General features: G+C 32.7%; 1 protein-coding gene across 3 annotated transcripts in view; it reads left to right on the top strand.

Annotated features, from left to right (window-relative positions):
* Nucleotides 1-24,065, top strand: part of FSTL5 (follistatin like 5) — a gene marked incomplete at both ends in the record, with an annotated part of 536,981 nt that overhangs the window by 414,328 nt on the left and 98,588 nt on the right. For all 3 annotated transcript variants that reach the window (XM_079773039.1, XM_079773038.1, XM_079773037.1), the window contains 2 exons: nt 8,576-8,737; nt 13,739-13,873. In XM_079773039.1, the coding sequence (XP_079629165.1) occupies nt 8,576-8,737; nt 13,739-13,873 (297 nt within the window). The remainder of the gene's footprint in view (nt 1-8,575; nt 8,738-13,738; nt 13,874-24,065) is intronic.

Raw genomic sequence — 24,065 nt, 5'->3', positions numbered from 1 at the left:
CAGGAGGCAGGGATCAATGATTCCCTCTCTCCCTCTCCCTTACTCTCTGAAATCAATAAAAATATATTTTAAAAAAATTTAGAAATGACTGAGTGTATAAAACCATATCCATATAGCAGTCAATGAAATTCAATTTAATATAAAATGGGAAATCATTTGCTAAAGTAAAATGTTTAGTAACATCTAATTCTGATGAATTGGTGGAAAATGGACTTTTTCATATATCAGTTAATTTTGGGAGATGGGATTCCTACAAAATGTTAGCAGAACAATAAAACATTATCTATCCAATTTTGAAAGCAGGTAATATTTAATGTATCAGTTCATTTAATTAATTCTCGTTTTCCCATCATAGATTTAGAAAAACAACATCTGTATTATTACCCTGAATGCCTTTGTTATGCTTTCTTCTGTGTTACAGAGAGCATTTCTGAAAATGATGGCATGTGAGACTTCATCATTGAGGTTTAAAAGAGCCACAGACTTTCAGGATCAGCAGAATAGATTTAAGTTAAAGTAGGATGAACTGTCCCTTTCAAAAGAGCTTAAAAAGTTGTGAGTTTTTATAATGCCACAAGATAAATAGGAGACCAAATTTTTTTAAAAAATCACAAAAGTTTAGGACCATAAGCATGTTTTTGGTGTTAATTTATATTTTGCCTCCAACATTTGTTGCATCCTCTATACTTTTATGAAGGCTGTATAATGTGATCAGAGAGCTTTGTAATATTGACAAGAGACAGTGGGAAAGTCATGAATATAAAATGACTGCTTTGGGACAAAGTTAAAAAGAAATTGATGGCTTTAATAATGTCAGAGACAAAAGGCATTGGACAAGCTCTGTAGCATTTAAAATATTTATTAAACCCAGTCTGTAATTTTTCAGAGGAAAGTTGCTTAAATGACAAAGGAATCATAATACAAACAGAACAATCCAGATGCCACTGTGAGTCAGCACTACTTCAGACACATTTATATTCTTACCCGCAAGCTTTCTTAGAACCTTTTCTCACAGCTGCAGCTGCGTGAATAATTTGTGGAAGAGCAATGATAGACTCCTTCAAAAGAAGGCAAGATAATGGCATCAAGAAAAGGAAAAAAAAAATAGTTGTTTGCATACCTGTGACCTGCTCATTCACCTGAAATGCATTTTTGTTTTCAGTTAGAAGGAAGTTGTGTTGGGTCAGTGATCTCTGCCTCCTGCCTCTAAAATCGGGCTTTCAAAGTGTCCAGATTGTGCTGTTTCCATACCTTCTGGCAATAGTGCGGAAATTTCTAAAAACAGATATCAGAATGAAAGTTGAAAGATGGGAAAAAACAACAGGGTTTGGTATTATAGAGATCTGTTTTTTTTCCATTCCATGCATTCTAATATTTGATTAGAAGGATTATTAGATTAAAATAATTCTATTAGATCCACCTTAATATTATATGAGAAAAGCACCAGTTTATTATATTACAATAAAATTATTATGGACCTTCAAGAAATATAACCATCAACCTATCTATTATAGGCTTTATACCTATCTATTATTATTATTAAATACTTCTTGGTTTTGAACTGAGACGTATTTACAACTGATTCCATATAAACCCCAAAGTTTGCAGAAAGAAAGACCTAAGAAAATATAATTATACTAATTATACTTTATTTTCTTTAGCTTATCTATTTTTTTGGTTTCTCAATTTAATATTTTAGTATTAGAACTCCATTTCTGTTTCTTATTTCTGCAACTAATTAAAGAGCATTAGCCTTATGTATGTACTCTGAGAGCAACCTGTCCTCCACATACAGCATCCTATTATTTACAGCTTATGCTCTACAATTTGTTAGATAAATTGAATACAATTGTAGTATATTAATTTTAGCCACATGTGCATTTCTAAAAAACAAACAAACAAACAAAAACACTGGATAATAGAAAACAGGTAGTTCAGCTTTCTTGAGAAGTTTCATCTATTTGATATGAATTATTAATACTTTTCCCAAATACTATAAATGCACTGATTATTTATTTGACCTTTACATTTTTAAATACAATTTTTCAAGGATATCAAATATACCTTATATGTTACTGCTAAAAACCTAACTCAGAATGTATATTAGATTCCAAGTATATACTTCTACGGGGACATTTATTTTGTAATCTGTACCACATAAGGCAATTTCAACCAAGAATACATTTTTTCCAGTTTTCCATTTGGCTAATTTCAAAACCCAAACTGAGCAATCACATAACAGGTTAATATGTAAAAGAGAGCATATGAGACAGAGAGAAAAAGCCACCAGAACAATGTGCTACATGCAGAAGTTGCTTAATAAATATTTATAATTTGTTATTTTAAAATTCAAATTAAATCAATTTTTTTAAATTTTTCTTAAATTTTATTCATGAATAAAATTCATATATTTACATATTCTTATATTTCTTCCATCTAAGTGACAGAAACTTAGTTATATTTTATAGAATTAAATGGAATAATATGTAATCTCAACTACTGAAGTGGTTGCATATAGACATAAATAATGTATTTATTTGATATTAATATTATTTGACATTGCTTGATAACATTTTATCCAATAAAGCCAACTAGTTTAAACTACTTCCTGAGTTGGTTTAGTGACATTGAATATTATTAGAAAATTTTCAGAGTATGTAGACATTTATTTTTAAATATCACCTTTTGCTTACAATATTAGGAGCCTTATTTAAAGATTTTCATGATACTGCACACAAATTGGATTCTAAATCCAATTTCAAAACCCTTTGGTGTGTTTTGCCAGTTCTTTTTTTCACACACTGCCAATAGGAGGGAGAGACAAGTTCATAGAGTGCACTTCCTAACTAAAAATGACTGTAACAAATGGCTTGAAATGTTCTCTGGGGGATTATTGACTTTTTAATTCAGGCTGCCATCAATCCTCATTTATATTTCATAATACGTATCTCGGGAAAAATAACCTCCTTTCAAATGTGTAGCTTGTCACTGAGGTTAAATAGTTGTTATGTCAATCACTTATTCTTCAATTCTATAAGCATTGAGAGATTTTTCAGGTAATCATTTGATACCAGTATACTAAATGAGAAGCATATTATGTGAGAGTGTTTTTATTTTTAAATATATATTATCTATTTGGGTATAAAAATTCAATACGACAAAAATTATTGATCATTGTTTTCCTTTCAGTACATGCACAAGTATATAAATAAAATAGAAACAGCTAGAGTGCTGGGAGAAATGAAATATCTTATTTGAAAAGTGTCCTTTGGGGAGTATCAGTGATAATATGTATGACTTACATAATATCTATATTTTCTAATATGAATGATGTAGAATCCATTATTATCATTGAGCTAATTGATGTGTTTCCTTTCTAAGTAATTTCATATAAATTTAGGCTGTCTTAATTTTTCGCTTTTCCAAAGAATGTTGCAAGAAGCATTGATCCTTCCTTTGGCTATAAATTCAATGGCAAGATACACTTACCTTCATTAAATATATATTTTTAAAAGCTCATTTACTAACCCCCATGTTGTTAAGAATTATAAATTAGGTCTGAGTGTTTGAAAGAATCTCTTTACTTTTCTTACGATTAATGTGTTTTTTCTGGAAAAAAATATCTTTAAAAAGGTATTAATTTGTACTTCTATATAATACTAGTAAAATGTTACAGTAACTATTCTGTGCTAGATATATTAAAAGAACCTAAACATATGTTACCAAGGGGTAACATAGTATTAAAGAACTATTTTTGAAAATGTTTTTGATATTTCAAAATAAACTATTCAAACAGTTATCAAAGTGAAAAACAATACAATCTTGGTTTTACTCCCCAACATTGTTACAGATGTTTGTTAGTGTGTGTTGTGTTTGTTTTGAATTATATTTAGGAGAGGGGGAAGGGTGTAGCAGAATTATAATGCTCAGAGCTTTGGGAGTCTATTATTTTTCTGTCCTGGGACTATAAAAGGCAATATACAAGGAGAAGTTCCAGCTCCAGACTCAAAGATTATTGGGCCTTTCTGAGGAACCCTCTCCACCCTTGGTCTCCGTGTCATAGTTGACATGGGTCTAATTTGGCTTCATCTAGTATCCTGGTTTGCATTGCTTTTATAATTTCAGTGAATCTGGAAGGCCAACATTTACTCATTAGTCAATCAAATTTGTATATATATTGGCTCTGCCAGTCACTTGAAAGGAAAGTGGTAAAGTTAACTCTTGGGCTAGATTTGTTACCCTAAAGAGAGTGTCAGATTGTTTACCGACCTTGCATCTTTGACTGCTGGTCTGATAAGTGAAAAGAAAATACATCAGGTAGTTCAAAGTATACACATTTTTTAAAAAGTGTATGATGGTCTATGTGAATAAAATTTCTATCCATTATCTTTTGCTAAGGTATCTCTTGCAGAAAAATTTTTAACTAAGGACCAGAATATTTTTCCTTGATTACTAACTCATATTCTTATTAAAGAAAATGTAGGGTATATAGGCTTTCATGGCTATAGTAAAGAGCAAATGCTAAAATATGAATGCAAAGAATAGATAGGTGTGATAAGCCTGTAACACACATTCTGCGGACTTCTCCATTCTCTGGGGTACTTTAGTCACTCAGCTATCTATGGGAATACAATGATTGAATGAGGCAAAACCCTTCTGTAAATGACCATTTAGTGACAGAAAAATAGAGATATGAGATAATGGAGAAATAGGATAAAAGCATTTAGAATAGCTCAACTATGTGATTCTGGTATGTAGTCCTCTCTGAGGTTGCATTTAACATCTTGGCTAGGGCTGCTGTCATCTGAAAGCTTAATTTGGCCTGGAGGACTTCCAAGATGGCTCACTCACATGCCTGTTTGTTCTTTGCTGGCTGTTGGCATGGAGCTTCTCTATGTCACTTGATACGTGAGCATTACCATAAGACTGATTGATTATCTTTATGTCATGGAATCTGACTTCTCCAAGAGCAAAAGAGAGCTAGGAGGATGCTGTAATACCTTTTATGGCCTAATATTGGTTATCTTACACCATCACTTGGCCATATTCTACTTGTTAACAATGAGTGAGTCATCAAATTCAGCCCACATGTAAAATGAGGAGAATTTCTCATCTTAACCATCTTATATCTGACAGTCTGTGCTCTCTTGAAGGTAAAAGTATTGAAAGACTTGTATAGATATTTTAACACTACCAAAGAAATGCAACCTCTCCCCTTTCTATTCTCTAGAATAGGTTATATAAGATTTGTGTTATTTCTTCTTTAGTATGGAGAAAAACCTAATTTTATTTGAATAAAAGATTTTAGTAATGTATTAATTTTTTTAAATGCTGTAAGATTTTTTTAGACTTTTGTACTATATTTTTCATGGGTTATGCTAGAATTTAGTGTTTAAAAATGTATTTATTTTATTTAAAGTTATGTATTGAGTTATTGCAAAGACTAATTATAGAAGTTAATTATAAAGTCTCTTGTTTCTGTAAGAATTTAGCTATCAGTCTAACTTTCATTCCTTTTTGTGTTTGTTTCTTTTTTTTTTTAATTGATTTCAGAGAGGAAGGAAGAGGGAGGGATAGATAGAAATGTCAATGATGAGAGAGAATCATTGATAGGCTGCCTTCTGCACATCCCCTACTGGGGATCGAGCCCGCAACCTGGGCATGTGCCCTTGACCAGAATAGAACCCTGGACCCTTCAGTCCACAGGCCAATGCTCTATCCACTGAACCAACTAGCTAGAGCTTGTGTTTGTTTCTTAACCTTTTATTTTGTGAGAACATTTAAGTTCTATTCTCTTAGCATATTTCACTTACACAATAGTGTTATCAACTTTAGTCACCATGTTATATATTATATCCTCAGACCTTTTCTATCTTCTAACTGACTGTTTGTACTCATTGCCCATTTTTTAATTTTTTTCTCTGCCCTGGTTATTTAATTTACCATAATGCCCTTGGTTTCATTCCTGTTGTTACAAATGACAGGATTTTCTTTTTTAAGGCTGAATAATATTCCATAATCTATGTATAGGGTGTTCCAAAAAATGAATATGTACTTTGAATGATTATAAAGTCAGTGTTTATTAACATACAGTTCATTTTCAAAATTTAAAAGAATCTACAGAAATGAATAATATTTTTGGCAATGCCTGTTTTCAAACTGATGACTGTTCTGGTACAGGTGCTGCTGATAGAGGAAGCAATGGAATCACAAACATCAAGAATAATTTCCTTTGGTATTGGTGTGCCCTCAATTTGTCAACTATTGCTGGTTTTGTACCATAAACTTTATCTTTTATGTATCCCCGTTAAAAAAAAGTCTGTGGCACTTTAGGATAAATTTTCTTTGTTCAAAGCTTATTCTGGCTTCACCCATTAATTAAATCAGTTAAACCTGAAAAGGAGTGAACATTAAATGAGCTATCAGCTGTTAAAATGTGCATACATTTTTTGCAGACACCCTATGTATACCATATTTTCTTTATTTTTTTTAAATTTGTTGATAGATAATTAGGTTGTCCCCATACCTTGGCTATTGGGAATGATACTGCTATAAACATGGAAGTAGAGATATTTCTTTCAGACAATGTTGTTGTTTCCTTTGGATATATACCAAGGAGTGGGATTGCTGGATTATAAGGCAGTTCTATTTGTTGTTGTTGTTGTTGATGATGATGCTGTAAGAATTCCAGAAAAAAATTGGAACATACTTACTTTTAATGCACATCTGATTTTCTTTCCAATTGGCTAAATTCAGTGGCTATTAGAGACCAACTCAGCCAAGGTGATTAGGGGAAGCGTGAAGTGTAAAGAGCATTGGCCCAGGAGTCAGGGCCCCCTGTATGTTAGTCTCAACTCTAGACTCCAACAAGCTCTGTGACCTAGAGGAGCCATTAAGTTAGCATGACTATGAGGGCTCCCTCACAAACATTCTGTGGTCCCTATGAATATATTATTATTTTCACTTTTAAAGTACTGTTATTATTTTTTATCACCAAAATGACTGACATATCACAGAATAAAAGGAGACATAAATCAAACCTCATTTTTACTGAAGAGACTATTGAGGATAAAGTTCAGAAAGAATCTAGATTATTTATTGAGGAACTTCCATACTGTTTTCCATAGTGGCCTTGCCAGCTTACATTCCCAACAAAAGTATACATATGTTCCCTTTTCTCCACAACCTTGCCAACATTTATCTACTATCTTTTTTATAATACCAACATAACAGATGACATCTCATTATGGTTTTGATTTACATTTCTCTGATGATCACGATGTTAAAGACCTTGTCATGTACCTGGTGGCCCTTGTACATTTTCTTTGAATCTTATCTATTTAGGTTCTAAGCCCATATTTTAATTGAGTTATTTTTTGCTATGAAGGTGTATGCATTCCTAAATATTTTGTACATTAAGTTTTTATCAAATATGTGGTTTATCAATGTCTTCTCTCATTCTGTAGGTTGCCTTTTCATTTTTTCCCCTTTGCTGTGTACAAGGGACTGTCTGCTTTTTAGTTGCTGAGTTGTAATAGTTTATTATATACTTTGGTACTAGTTTTATATCAAATATAATTTTTAAAAATTTCCCCCTATGTCAATTATATTTACAACTTCTTGGTAGTGTCCTTATGCACCAAATATTTTACTTTGATGAAGATCACTTTATTTTTCTTTGTTGCTTGTATTTTGGGGTCTTGTCTAAGAAACCATGGTGATATGCAAGTCCAAGAAGATTTACACCTATGCTTTCTCCTGAATCTTACTGTATTACTTCCTATAGTTAGGTCTATAATTCATTTTGAGTTAATTTTTATATATGGCATGAGGTAGGGGTCCAGGTTCATTGTCTTGCATATGGATATCCAATTGCTCCAGCACCAAGTCTTGAAATAACTATTTCTTGGCATCCTTGTTGAAAATCAGTTGACCATAGATGTATAGGTTTACTTCTGCATTGCCAACTCTATTCCATAGATTTATATTTTTATCCTTGCCAGTCCCACTTTGCTTTGATTACTGAAGGTTTGTAGTACGTTTGAAAATTGAGAGGTATGAGGCCTCCAGTTTTGTTCTTTTTCAAGATTGTTTTGGCTTTTTGAGGCCCCTTATAACTCCATATGAATCTGAGGATTAGCTCTTCCAATTCTGAAAAATGCAGTTGGATTTTGATAGGCATTACATTGCACCTTGATAGCAATTTTGCAGTACTGTAATCCCACCAATAATATTTCTTACTAATTCTTACTATCTTACCAATTAATTTTTTCAATCTATGTATACATCATATCTTTTTTTAGGTTTGTATCATTCTTTGAGTACTTTTTAAATGATTGAAGTAAGATATCCCAGGCTCAGCTTGTATTTTTCCCTAGCATAGTCTTAGATAATCTTTATCCAAAGATCTGTGGCACATTTTTAGTAGGTATTGATGTTTGGAAGCTAAGATTGGTAAAAATATGCAACAACATTGAAATATATAATTTATATTTTTCTTATATTACAATTTTTGTTTCTTTGTTTTAGAAAATCAAATATGGGTTGCTAATTTGCTTTCTTTTCCATTTTTTAGTTCCTCCAGTGATCCGGGTATACCCAGAGAGTCAGGCCAGAGAGCCAGGGGTAACTGCAAGTTTGAGATGCCATGCAGAGGGCATACCCAACCCTCAGCTGGGTTGGCTGAAGAATGGAATTGATATTACACCAAAGCTGTCCAAACAACTCACACTGCAAGGTGGTTTTTACCTGCTTTTTTTTTCTTTTAAATGACCATGTAGAAATTTTATACTAAAATTTATGTCACATTTTATATCATTTGGTAAAAAAGAAAATGAATCTTGGTTTCAACAAAATGTCATGAACATTAAGAAAATGGGTTGTACCTAAGATGTTATATTTGAAATAGAGTCTCTTAATATTTTTAATGTTTTAAATAATAGTCTTGTCATAATGATTAATTATGTCATTATTTTGGTGATAAGTAAAATATTAAATTATATATCTTTTAAATACTTGTCCTCTGAGTTATAACACATATACTGAACAGAATAATCAGGTCTCTTCATAGAAACCAATTCTGAAGTGACTATTTAAATGTTTAAATCATACATTAAATATATCTATGACAGAGAGTGTTGATATTATAGACGCTCTTTAGTGAGTATTTTGCAGTATACTTTGCAAATGAAGGGAGAAAAAATAAAAATGTTACTAAATGTTTCACATTTACATTGCTTTCAGTTATGAAATTATATTCTAATATATAAAATATTCTATGTGCTCTAATATTCTATGATTATTATTGTACACATATAATTAATCAATTACTATACAGGTTATAGTCACAAAGATATGGTAAGTGAAAAACAAAAGCAGACAATATTTGCAATGTCAAATAATCAAAATAATGATAAAGCAGTTGAATATATGTTGGTTATATTAGTAAGTAAGAAAATGTACAAATCTAATTTTCATTGTCAAGAATAGCAACACCAGTCATTTTACTTGATTATCTGTTGTATGGCATTCTATTCTTTATTTCATACCTTTAAATTCCTTCAATTCATCTTTTTCAAAATAAATACATTTTTTCTAAAAAATGTAAGCATAAACTTATTCCACTTTAACAGTAATTATGTTTTATCAGTATTTTAAAGTAAATCTTTTGAAACATGTACTTATCTATTTTTGCAAGTCAAAATGACATGTAAAAGTGGTTTTGACCTTTAAAACCTGAATTCTAAAAATATTTGTTGATATAAATAAGCCCAATAAATTTACATGTTTATATCTACTGATTACAATTTGCTATAATCTGATTAACAGAAATTAAAGTGAAGAAAGTTCTAATTAGCATCTGATTTTGTCATTTCTTATCCATTTAATAGCAGTAAACCATAAGAACATATATCTTTATTTCCAGGAATATATAGGAAGCAAATTTAGGAAGTTGGTTACTCTCCAAGACTCAACATTGAAAGAGTGTGGACCCTTGTAAAATAGTTATTGCCATTTTAAAAACAAGGCAAAATAGGTAAAGTTTTGAGAATATATGGTAAATAATAAAAATTGAATAAGTAGCATAACACAAGAGATATATCTAGATGTATAGGAATTCCATGTGGCTTTATATACAACTAGAGGCCCGGTGCATGGATTCGTGCACCAGTGGGGTCCCTAAGCCTGGCCTGTGCCCTCTCACAATCTGGGACCTCACCAGTGCATGATTGGCCTGGGGAGGGCTCCAGGGTGCCTCTGGCCCATCTCACCCTGTCCAGATCGAGGCGATCGGGCCATCTCACTTAGTCCCAATCAGGACGAGTGGGGCCGAGGAGGGACCACATGAGAGCTCCAGGGCGTGTACGGCCCATCTCACCCAGTTCCGATTGGCCAGACCCCAGAAGCAACCTAACCTATCAGCTGGAACATCTGCCCCCGGTGGTCATTGTACATCATAGCTACGTTTGAACGGTCACTTAGGCTTTTATATAGATAGATAGATAGATAGATAGATAGATAGATAGATAGATAGATTATATATTACTGAACACTATAATTATTTAATTATTCATTTATTCAGTAGATGCTTATTTAGCATTTCTCTGTGAGGTCCAAGTCTAGATACTAACTGAATAACTGGCAATGGATGGGATAATATGTTAGTGACAGGAAGTAAAATCCTGGGAATGCAGACATATTTTATTGGCAGGCAAATCAAGATAGATAACACAAGACTAAAAATCAGTGAAGATGCAGAAAAACAAGGTGATACTACATTTAAAAAAAAAAAGGAAAGGTAAAGATCACAAAGAGTTTAATATCAGAGTCATATTAAGGTCAAGGAAGGTCATTAAAATGTGTTCATGGGTCAAGTGATTCATATGTCTTTGTGACATTAAGAAAACAGTATTAGTAGTAATCAGTCTTCAGTAGATTTAAAAATGAAAAGGAGGTAAAAAGCATAAAAAATATCTTTCCAGGTTTTGAAAGGAGAAAAAAGAAAAGATAGCATATGCTATTGGAAAAGGTTAGGACTAATGAAGATATTTCTTTCTCTTTGGGACAATTTATCCATTTGAAGGACTATCAATAAAGAAAAGATGTGAAGATAATGGAAGAGGGAAAGGATGAACAGAGTAGAAATGAACAGGAAAAGAGGAGAGATTTGCCTTGGAAAGAAAGAGAATATTTGCTTATAAGTAAACTAGAGACCCAGTGCTCGAAATTCATGCAGGAATAGGCCTTCGCAGCTGCGGCAGCTGCCTGGATCCCTCCCTCGCAGCCACAGCGGCTGCCTAGATCCCACGGCTGCAACCCCGGCTTCATCCGGAAGGTTGTCCAGAAGGACAGCCAGTCTACTTAGCATATTTATTTTATTATTATAGGTAAAGGTGAATATGTAGATGGAAACAATGTTTTGGGTTTCCTTTCCTTTTTTTCAGATTTTTATTGAAATATACTTGACATATAACATTGTGTACATTTAAGGTAAATAACGTGATGATTTTATATATGTTGCAGAATGACTTGGGCTTACTTTCTTATCACTTCTATGTACTTTGTTATTTAAAAAGCAAGGTCACTCAGAGTGAGACGTTAGTATTATAATAGGAGACATCAAACTAAGCGTAAAGATTTGAAATAAAAAGTGGAATAGAATATGAAAGACATTGAACTGTAAAGGTCAAGTGAAATGAATATCAGCATTGAACATCCTGAAAATTGAAAGCTGTGAATATGCACATTTGTAAGTTTGCTAATATTTGTAATAGTCTCATAATTTACTAAAAAACCTAGGTGCAGGGACACCAGATACAGAGATATGTCAGCTTGCCCTAGTTCTGGAGGTTAGTAAGACATATGGATCAGGATGATAAATGGATAAGGGAATTGATAGTTTTGGCAATAGAATAGAAATCATCTAAAAATGCTAGAAAAGACAGTTGTTAGAAAAGACAGTTGTAAGAAAAGACAGTGAGGCATATGGGTTAGGAGAAGAGAGAATTTGAAGACAAAATACACTGACTTGATGTTTGAGAAACTCTAAAGAATTTAGCTTAAGTGTGTGGGTCTTGAAAGAAAAGTATGATCTGTGGAGACATAAAGCAAGAAGCTGATGAATGATTAAATACAGCTCTCGCTCCCTATCATTTGCACATTAATGCCTCCAAGCTAAGTCTGGAAAGCTGCTTATTTTTGGACATAAAACAACTTTTGTGTGTTTTTTGTTTTTGTTTTCAGAACACAGTCACACTTATTTTTTAAAAAAATATTATCTATGACTGCTTTCATGCTACTATAGCAGAAGTGAATAGATGCTGCAGAGACTGTATGGTTCACAAAGCCTAAAATATTTACTATCTGGCCCTTTACAGCAAAAACAAATACACAACCAAAATGTTGCCAATCTATGTTTTGGACAATGGATTCTCAACAAAGAATGGGGGGATGGAGGTGTGCAGTAATGTTTATAAACTGAGAAAGCGGTTCAGGTGATTACAATAATTACCTCTCCTCAAACACTTACTGCCTCTGCATGTCCCAGTGGCATCCCTAGGGATGGTATTCAAGATCTTTCCCCAGTGGTTTTCCACCTTCTTTCCTGAAATAGCCACACAGATTGTTTTGTCCTCTGTCACAAATAGTCATATCCCTCATGGTGCATGATGTTACTGAGATTGGATAACATGGAACACCCGCACACAACCACACATGCAGAGACACATACAGAAAGAAAAAAGAAAAAAAAACGAAAAGAAAAAAGAAAGGAAATCTAAACAAATGAACACAACAAACACTGAACTTCAGAGTCTGATAGAGCAGAAGTCCAGCCTTTCCCTTTGAGTTGAGTGACTTGCATAAGATCATTGTGAGTCTTCGATTTTCATCTAAAAATTAAATGTTATTTGAGATAATTGAGAAATAATATATGTAAAAGGACCTCATATATTGCCAACAAATATTAAATCTTAATTATATCCAGGTTTCCACACTGGGGAATGCAACTCATTATTCAAGGATTAGCTTAAAATATTATTTTGCAAGATTTAAAAGTTGGACCAATGATTTCCTTAGCCTTTTGGTTACACATTGACTTTGTCAATTTCCATATTATATTGTTAACTTTAGGTATATTTATGCCAAAAGACTGAAGATCTTGCAGAAAAACCATGTATTATTATTTTTCTGTTCTTCTTACCTAATACTTCCAGATACATAATATGGACTTAATAAGAAACTTGACAAGTGGCAGTCGTATAATATATGCATGATATAGCTCAGTTAATTTCTTTTTGAAATGTTTTTATAGGTAGCCTTCTATATTTTACAGCCTTCCATATTTATAGCCTTCTACAAATTAACCATACTGGTATTATTTAAAACTTTTGTGAAAGCTTAAGACAAAATAGAATCTGAATATTAAAAATAAATATATAAATAAAATTATACTTATCAATGTGAAATACTTCTTGTGCAATATAAGAAATAGGAAATGAATATAAAGTATAAAGTGTGTGCATTTGATATCAAATATCGGCTCTCTGTAATAGAATGACAGCACAGTTTATGAAACACTTGAATGCTTTTGGAGTAATTTGGCGTGCCTCCAAAGCATGGAAGTAAGGAAAATAGTTTAATTAGGGCAAGCTAAGAAATTGTTTGACTGTGTAATCAGAAAGCACTGTACCAAAACTGAAATTGTAGTTTACAAGTTGCATTTGCCTTCTGTTTTCAGCAAACGGCAGTGAGGTTCACATAAGCAATGTGCGCTATGAAGATACCGGAGCATACACTTGTATTGCAAAGAATGAAGCAGGAGTGGATGAGGACATCTCTTCTCTTTTTGTAGAAGATTCTGCTAGAAAGACCCGTATGTACTGACACACACACACACACACACACACACTGTACTCAATTTTACTATCAAGCTTTTTTTCAAAAAACAATAAGGCCTGGCCGGTGTGGCTCAGTGGTTGATCATCAAAGTATGAACCAGGAGGTCATGGTTCGATTTCCAGTCAAGGAACATGCTTAGGTTGCGGACTATTGATGTTTCTATCTCCCTCCCTCTCCCTTCCTCTCTGAAATGAGTAAAAATATTTTTTTAAAAAGAATCAAAAGACTGTGAAATGAATAATGCATTACAATTTTATATATAGGAAAGATATTAATCTTGAAATATTAAAAATAGATTTAAGAATTAAAAATAAGCTTGTGAAATTTTTAACACAACACTGGAATGATTCTGTTTCTTTTGCAAGTGGACATAAGATGTTTCAGGTCCTGTCTTCCCATTTGCTCATAAAGGAATTTAAATCCCTTGCAAAATCCCTCTCCCAAATGACTTGAGGAATTTAAGGTTTCAATATATAGCAAGGCCCATCCTATAGGTTTAATAAATTAATATTGTTACTCTTCTCTCAGTTGCATTGCATTCAGTGGTGCATTAACTATACAGCCATGCAGACACTGTGGTCACTGCCACCATGAGACATGCACTGCCCTGACACCATCACCACTCTAAGGGCTGTTCTATATATGTATTTTTCTTATTGATTTCAGAAAAGAAGAGAGAGGGAGAGAGAGAGAGAATCATCAATGAGAGAGAATCATTGATCGGCTGCCTCATGCACACCCCCCACTGGGATGAAGCCTGTAACTCGGGCATGTGCCCTGACTGGGAATCTAACTGTGACCTTCTGGTTCATAGGTCGATGCTCAACCACTGAACCATGTCAGCCAGGCCTGTTCTATGTTTAATGCTAAAAATCCTTTGTCATCACTCTACATGTCTTCTGGTGGGATCATGAAATATGCTTTATTTAAAATTATTACTTGGTGAGAGGAATATGGATGGTTTGGGGATGCTACAGATGGATATTTGATTACAATTGAATTGCTCAGAACTCAAAGTAGCATTTATCAAGTGAGCTCTAAATAGGCAAACTCACAATCACTTTCTTCTCCTGGTCCACACACATTACAGTATGGCTGTTTAGAAATTGGGTTTGGAAATATGGTGGACACTTGAGCAACAAAGGAATGCTCACCCCTGCATATTTGAAAATCTGCATATAACTTTTGAATTCTCCCAAACTTAATTACTAACATGAGTAGTCAATTTACACAATTTACGTATATGTAATATACTATGTTCTTACAATAAAGTGAGCTAGAGAAAATAAAATGTTATTAAGGAAGTCATAAAGAAGCAACAAATACATTTACAGTATGTGTTGAAAAAAAAAATCCACCTGTAAGTTGACCCCACAGTTCAACCTGTGTTATTCAAGAGTCAACTGTAACTTCTTGCTTCTCTGTTTGTTTTACCCATTAACACCTGTTAATCTAAGATTTGGCAGGGTCCTGATATTTTGAAAGTCCTCTAGATTGGTATGTCCATTTCTCTAAACCCAGTTTTTGAACAAGGCTAAAGCATTCTCCCAGGAATCTTCTTATTTGTTTTTAAATCAATGAGCACATTTAGGTAGGAATGGGACTAATGAGGAAGGAGGATCTTAACTTTTTGACTACCAAGTTACTTTTTTCTATATTTGGTCTGGTTAGGACAACCATCATTACAAACAAACATTTTAAAAAGAAAATTATTAGGGTGGAAAAAGAGAAAAGAAAGCTGGATATAATGACTTGAATAAATTTCATCATATTTTTTACTGTACTCCTATGTATTTCTACTAAATACCACTTTGGAATATATTTCCTGTTAAAAATTAATTTTAGGGTGACAAGTAAATTGAAGACTTTAGTTTTCTTTGTCCTTTATGATGACATTTGTGACACAGATATTTATTTCAGCTCTGTATTTTGATTTTCTTTTAATGTCTATCATGTAATTTTCAATATATTTCCCTATTTAGTTTACAACAGTATAAGACCTGTAATAGTATCTTCATTTAATCATCCATTATATACTAGCATGTAAATTTGAGGAAAATTTAATGTAATTTTATTCATATATTTAGTCATATGAATGTGTTTAATTACAAACAGTTTCTGAAATTATGTTTTCACTTTATTTTGCTTATCACTTTAAACTCTTAAAGGTCAAAATAACACATTTTAAATTATTTTTTGAAATTATATGTTTATAGCATGCTGTTAAAATCAGACTTAATGTTTTTATAAGATGTAGTGGTGCAGGCCTTACTTCATCTACACAGAACTTTCAAAGTCATAGAAACAATACAAGTAAAATATTTGGAGAGATTTTTTCTAAGTCATAAAATGTTTATAGGTGTTACTTCTATATTTAAATTATGTGACATTTTCAAGGATAAAGAGTGAAAACTATTGAATTTTGATTTTTAAATTAATTAAATTTATTTGCATTGGTAAAATAAATAACATAAGTTCTACCCTCTGAATAACTTTTAACCATATTATTAACAACTAGTAGCCCTGCCCATGAATCCCTGTGCCAGTAGCTCTCCGCCTGCTGCCCCGCCCTCTTGTAGCTTCCCCCGCCCCCCTCATAGCTTGCTGCCCTGCTCCCTCCTGTAGCTCTCCACTGCCTGCTTGTAGCTTGCTGCCCCACCCTCCTGCTAATCTGTGATCTGGTCGTTATGTGGTGGGTCATTACGCTTCACAGGATAACGATCATTTGCATATTACATCTTTATTATATAGGATAGGATAGGCACTAAGTTGTACAGCAGATCTCAAGAACTTATTCTTCATGTATAACTATAACTCTATATTCATTGAACACCTCTCCATTTCTTTCTTCTCCCCAGTTCCTGACAACCACCATTCTATTTATGTTTCTGTGATTTTGACTCTTTTAAATACCTCATATAAGTTCAATTATACAGTATTTGTCCTTCTGTGACTAGCTTGTTTCAATTAGCATGATGCCTGCCAGGCCCCTTCATGTTGTCACAAATGGTAGGATTTCCTACTTTCTAAAGCTGAAGAACATTCCATTGTATGTATGCACAACATTTTCTTTAGCCATTTGGTTTTTAATAGATATCTGAGTTGTGATATCTCTTAGCTATTGTGAATGTTACTGCAAGGAACACGTGAACTTAGGTATCTCTTTGATCCTTAATTCAATATTTTTGGATATATACCTAAAAATAGGATTGCTGGAGCACATGACAGTTTTAGTTTTAATTTTCTGAGGAAACTTCATAATGTCTATAGTGGCTGCACCATTTTACATTCTCACCAGAGTGCAAAGGTTCCAGTTTCTCTACAACCAAGCCATAACTTTTATCTTTTGTTATTTTCATAATAACTATCCTACAACATACACAAAAAATAACATATGCCCAAATCTATAAAACTCCTATTAAAATAATATATGGAAAAATCTTCATGACATAGGTAGGTCTTGATTATGAAATTAACAGATTTTATTTGTAACTCAGAACTCTCAAACATTACAAATTCTTTTTCATATTCTAACTTTTTATAGGCCTGCAAATACAGTTTCTTTCAAATAAATTTATTTCTCATTTTTAAAAGGCCTTTAGTTTTTAACTTTTTATTCACAAATTTGCTACACTGGTTAATAAGAACATATATATTTGGCTGTTGATATGAAAGTGCCCATTTTTAGAAATGTATGCACATAATTAGAACAAGGATAATAATAAGTACTCCAAGTGAGTAGAATATTAGTAGCTACACAGGAAAATTAACTGAAAATGTTAGAATATCTATGTAGTAGGAGACAGTTTCTCTTGAACAGTTTACTAGTACTTAGTAAGCTGTCAGAGTTCTATATAGCAAAAACAAAAACAAAATCAGGTTGAGATATTATTAGGGAAAATGGTGGCCTATTATAACTCACATTTTAAGGATTGCTCTGGGCTCTCTTCTAGTAATTTTGTGGACAAAGATCAATATTAATTATACAGGTCACATATGTATTTTGAGAGACATTATTTTTAAAAGCTAAAGAAAACAGTCACACTGCAGATTGCCCAGGACCAAACCAGAGAGGGTCGGACCTGCATTACCACCATTTGTCCACCATCCAGAACTGAAATATCATTGCTGTTATGTACACATAAAGAACTGTTGGACATAGAAATTGGGACTCAAAAGAACTGTTGGCCCAGAAAGAAACTCACTATAGACTGATTCATTTGCCCCTCAGCATAACCATTATTGCTTGTCTCATTTTCGGTTTCTATAAGTGTATTCCTGGTATCACATGAGCTCACTCATCTAGGGGAAATGATGAACAACATAGACTGAAGAACAAGAACAGCATCGATCAGACTGTCAGACCTCAGAGGGAAGGTAGGGGAGGGTGGGATAAGGGAGAAAGATCAACCAAAGGACTTGTGTGCTTGCATATGAGCCTAACCAGTGATCACGGACAACAGGGGGTGGGGGCATGTGTGTGGAGGGGTATGGGATGGGAATGGCGGGGGGGTGAGGACAAATATGTGATACCTTAATCAATAAAGTAATTTAAAAAAAGAAAAAAGAAAGAAAACAGTCACAGACCCATCAATGATGACTTTACTCTTCTTATTTGTACATATTAAAATTTTATTGACATGTCCATGTTCACAAAAAATAATCTCAGAGTTCTTTTTTCATTTTAATAGTGATGGGATAGTATTTCTAAAAAAGCAGAGTGGTTTATTAGAAGAGCATGAACTTCGGAGTAAGATCTGAGTTAGAATTATTGTTCTACCACATAATAGTCTGGTGGTTTGGGGCTATTATGTAACCTCTCTGAGCTTAAATTTCCTTATCTGTAATGTGGACTAAAACTCACTAATGCAGATATTATAAAGCACTCACCATAGTGCAAAACATAAAGTAGCTCTTCCTCTATTCATGCTTATTTTCTGAAAATAATTACTTATTTCTTGCTAGAAATATTGGCAAAAATATTTTTTAAAATGCCTGGAGAATCAAGTAATTTGTTAGAAATCAAAGATTTTTTAACATGAATTACATATATATACTGTATATATGTATATATATATATAGAAAGAGACATAAGTGTAGAGATAGACATAAATATGAAGATAAATGGGAATCTGTGATTATATAACAAGTATAAAATATTAATTTATCTTCACATTTAAGAAAATGGACTCAGCTGATTAGAATATAGTATACATTTTTAAAATGTAGCTATTAAGATATTTACCATATTTTCTGGCGTATAAGACGACTTTTTAACCCAGGAAAATCTTCTATACGCCCAGTCGTCTTATACGCTGGAAAATACGGTAATATTAAGGACAGTTTTGTTTTGTCAGAGACCACTTTTGTCATAGAGTCAAAGCAAAACTATATTTGCTCCCTACTGGGGATCTAGCCCACAACCTGGGCATGTGCCCCTGACAGGGTAATGAACCTTTGACCTTTCGGTACAATGCATGGGATGACTTTCAACCAACTGAGCAACACTGGCCAGGGCCTATAATATTTTTAATAATCTGTGTAACATGCTCCTCTTCTGTTTTCTTTTCAAAGATTCAAAGAAGAAAGCTATTGAATTCAATGTAGATAGCAATAAAAATGGAGAAAGATTTACAACTTTTTGGCTAAATGGCACAACACAGACTTATACTGCTTAGCTACAGCTTGGGAGTAATCATGCAGCTGTTTTCTACTTAATAGAGCATCATGGTAATATCAATCACATTTTTTCTTACTACATTTTTCAGCCATATGATACTACTGAGTGGACGATTCATGCAAGGCATCATATGGCTAAGGAGTTTATGTTTTGCTTGTATCCTAATCTTTGAATTGGAAAACCTTGAGTTACAGTACCCAGCTTTGTCAACAAATCTCACTGGAAGTTTTCTCATGTGATAAATTGGACTACAAAAAAGTGCTTCAAAATACTATACTACTACAGTTACATTAGAGATAGGGTATGATAACTAAGATTAAATGGAGTGATATACAGGGAGTATTTAAATGTTAAAAAAAAAAAGTAGAATTGGGCCATAAGGACTTGTGTGGTACTTGTAACAGGTAGTAGCGGAAGGTGATAAGAAAAATGTAAGGTGTTTTAAAAGAGTAAACATTATTTATTTGAAAACATCTTGCATGTAGCATAAGCGCTCAATAAATTTCCATTCCCAAGGGGAGTCAATTCCCAGATGACAATAACTTATCTTCAGGATTAAGGTAAATGAAAAAGTGGTATGTATATAGGCTGCTATTGAAAGCTTTTAAGCTACTGGCTGCATTAAACACTGAGCACAGATTATATCACATCTTGCTAGATTTTTAGTAAGGAATATGATTAATCTAGCTTCTTGCTAACATTGGAATTTAATGTCTGAATATATTATACTAATATATAAAACATTTTATAATTGTCACTGGCAGCATTGTATTTGGAAATACTGGGTTATTACAACAATTCTTACTTAAGGATTAACTTAAATACATTAATATCATTTGACTATTATGAAATAAAATTAATTATAAGATTCTTTAAAAGAGTATTTCAATTTGTTAAGCTCTACAAAAAGATTACTGAATGGCCTGGTCAGTGTGGCTCAATGATTGAGCATCAACCTATTAACCAGGAGGTCACGGTTCAATTCTGATCAAGGGCACATGCCAGATGGTGGGCTCAATGCCCAGTATGAGGCATGAGGCATACAGGAGGCTTCTAACCAGTGATTCTCATCATTTTTTAAAAAATGCATTTTATTGATTTTTTTTTTTTTTTTTTTTTACAGAGAAGAAGGGAGAGGGATAGAGAGTTAGAAACATCGATGAGAGAGAAACATCAATCAGCTGCCTCCTGCACACCCCCTACTGGGGATGTGCCCGCAACCAAGGTACATGCCCTTGACAGGAATTGAACCTGGGATCCTTCAATCCGCAGGCCGATGCTCTATCCACTGAGCCAAACCGGTTAGGGCTCTCTCTCATCATTGATGTTTCTATATCTCTCTGAAATCAATAAAAAAATATATATATTTTTAAAGATTACTGAATGAACAAATTATATTGTTCTCATATAAATTAATAATCATTATAAAAATGCAATGAGTGCAATTCACAATACAGGGATTTAGAAATATGCTAAAATGTAGCCATTCATACCTTAATATTTCAAATGATATATAAATGCTTCAGAAGTATTTGCTCGTTTTAGAAGTAGAGGAAAGGGTCTTAAAACAGATACAAACATGGCCCTTTTACATATAAAGGCAGTTTGAATATGTTATCACCAATTTTGTAAATAGAATAATATATTTTGGTAATAGAGACAAAGTAATTAATATCTCTAGTCTTTATTTACTTTTTTCTTAAAAAATGGAGAAAATACTTATTTCAAAGGAGCAATTATATAGATTTAATATTATATAAGTAGGACCTTAATGTTTACAGAGGCTAAAAAAACAATATAAATCAATAAATAACATCACCTATAAAAAGGCATAGGTGAAGTCAAATACAGCAGTCATTGATTAATAATTTTTACACTCACCCAATGTGAGAGAGAATAATTAATAACAAGGAAAATCCATAATTACAGATAAGGTGTGGACATCATAGCCAGGGTGAAATTTTCATCCTGATGATTATGAGCTAAGTGCTATAATAAAAAAGAACCAAGTAAAAACAAATATTTGAGGAAAACTGAAATAAATTAATAAATGAAAAATATGGTTAATTTTTATTTTAAATTTACTGAATATTATTCAACAGAGCATTTTAAATCTGAGTGAACAATTCACATTTCTTTTGTAAAGCAAGAAACAAAACAAACTAATACCTGTCACAAACATTTACACATTCATAAGCTTATTATGAAATAAAAAGTACTTAGGATAATCAGAGTCATGTCAAGATTAACCATGCTTGATAAGCATTTATTATTTTATGAGCTTTCATTATTTATATAAATTCTAATATCCATGCTCTCAATTTGGCCAATGACATTGTCATATGCTGCGAAGTAACTTATTCCATAAATCTTTTCATCTCTTGACCCAGAACACACTGAAATTATCTGCCTCATGATTTCTATATCTGAAGGCTATATATTTAAATAACACCCTTTCAATATCATTAAATAGATCTGTTCCTAAGACAATGCCATTTTTGCACAATAGTAAAGCCTTGTTATCTAACAAGTTGCCATGTCATCTGAATGTCATGGAATTTACTGGTTTGCAATTATCATAGTAAATTGGGTATCTCTATTGCCTACAAATCAAAACAAGACTCAGAGTTTTTATTTTGACTTATCGCCTACATTTTGTCTGCAAGACATTATTTACCAATGTTACTATCCTCCTCTCATATCACACACTGCCAATTTGCCTAATTTACTTTGATAAAATTAGGCAGGTGATGATGATATTTTTTAATATTACTTTAGGCATGAGGACTAAATAAGCTTAGAGACTGAAGGTGCTAAGTATAAAATCTCTATGAAACTTAGAAAATGCCATTTCACATCCACAAGAATACCAACAATTAAAAAGCTGTATAACACTGAGACTTGAAGATATGTGGGAAAAAAAGGAATCATTATACATTGCTAGTAGGAATGTCAGTTCACCACACTTTGGAAAAACACTTTGGTATTATCTATTAGAGTTGATTTTGTCTTTGCTGTGCAAACCAGCAATCACAGGTAGCAGAGAAACACTGAATTGCCATATAATCAGACATTATTTAGGAAGAACCTGCCTTGTACTTAATATTTTGCTATAATTTATAATTACTTTTTAATTACTTTCATATCTCCATGGCAACCAAACTAATTTAATTTAAATACTTTTTACAATGGCTGTAATTTGATTTATATAGTTAAATCTGTGTGAAGCTAGCTACCTTCCCAAGTGCCTGAATACCATATCAGTATTACTCCAAATTTATCTATTTGTTTCTTATCTATTAGAAAAAGGACTTTACAAAATTTATAAAGTGAATAAGAGTTTTCATTGTAAGGAGAGCAAAAAATCTACAGGGAACAATAGTTTGCTCATGTGTGCTTTCACTGATTAAATATTTATTGAGGAAAGAACAAACACAAACCATATTGCTAGAATATGAATAGCACTGAATCAGACAATTCTGTCCTTCCAGAAAGGCTGTAGTTCAGTTTAGTTCATAAAGGACAATCATAATACATGGTAGAAGAAAATAATTGTAATAGACATACAAGCCACGCATGATAAGATTGCAGACACAGAAACATCAAATTCCAATTGAGTTGCATAGTCTTTATTGAAGTGATGACTTTCAAGATGATATTTGGTGGATGTATTCATACTTCCATACCTAGAGACTTAGTAAAAGTATTACAAACCCAGGGAAGACTCATCAAGTCCATGGTGGAATTCACTGATTTTGTGTAATATATAATCAGAAAATATTTGCCGGGATCTTACAATACATGATAAGAATGAATTATTGGATAGAACTAGATTAAGGGAGGCCTTGACATGAATGAAGAGAAAAAGTCAAATTAGGAGTGATTTAGATGCCATATTCCTACAAAGATAAATTGTCTATATATTAATTATATAGTGTTTGTTTTACAGATATCACAATAAGCATTTTTTTCTAGATTTCATTGTTAACATATACCAGTAGAAGACATTTGAGGTGTGGTTTTTGTCAGTTGTTTGTTTTTATTAATTACTTGGAATTAACCAAGTTTGAATAACCATGTAATAGTCTTGTATGTTTACCATTTAATCTCAAAATGGAATACATATTGTGAAAAATCATTGCAGCATGTTGCTGGAACACAATTAGTGTGACCATTCAATGTGAGGTTGTATTATCTTCCCTTACCCAGCTTTTGAAAAGCTATTTGACATAATAGCACTTTTCCAAAGGTGGTATTACTTGGTTAATCAGTCTATTTGTACTGCTATGAAGAAAACAAATCCTCTATCTATAATAATAAATATAAATATATAATAATAAATATAATGATAGATGTAAAATAATCTAATGTCAACTTCATGCCTTTGAGGCCCTCTGAGCAACCTTTACCTCATGCCGTCTATACAGTTGGTACAGTGTTGGCCAGACAGACAATCCTGGCTATAGATCCTAATCTGAAAACGTTC

The sequence above is a fragment of the Cnephaeus nilssonii genome (genome assembly GCF_951640355.1).
Source record: "Cnephaeus nilssonii genome assembly, chromosome: 5".
Taxonomy (NCBI): domain Eukaryota; kingdom Metazoa; phylum Chordata; class Mammalia; order Chiroptera; family Vespertilionidae; genus Cnephaeus; species Cnephaeus nilssonii.
This window is presented reverse-complemented; position numbering and strand designations above follow the sequence as displayed.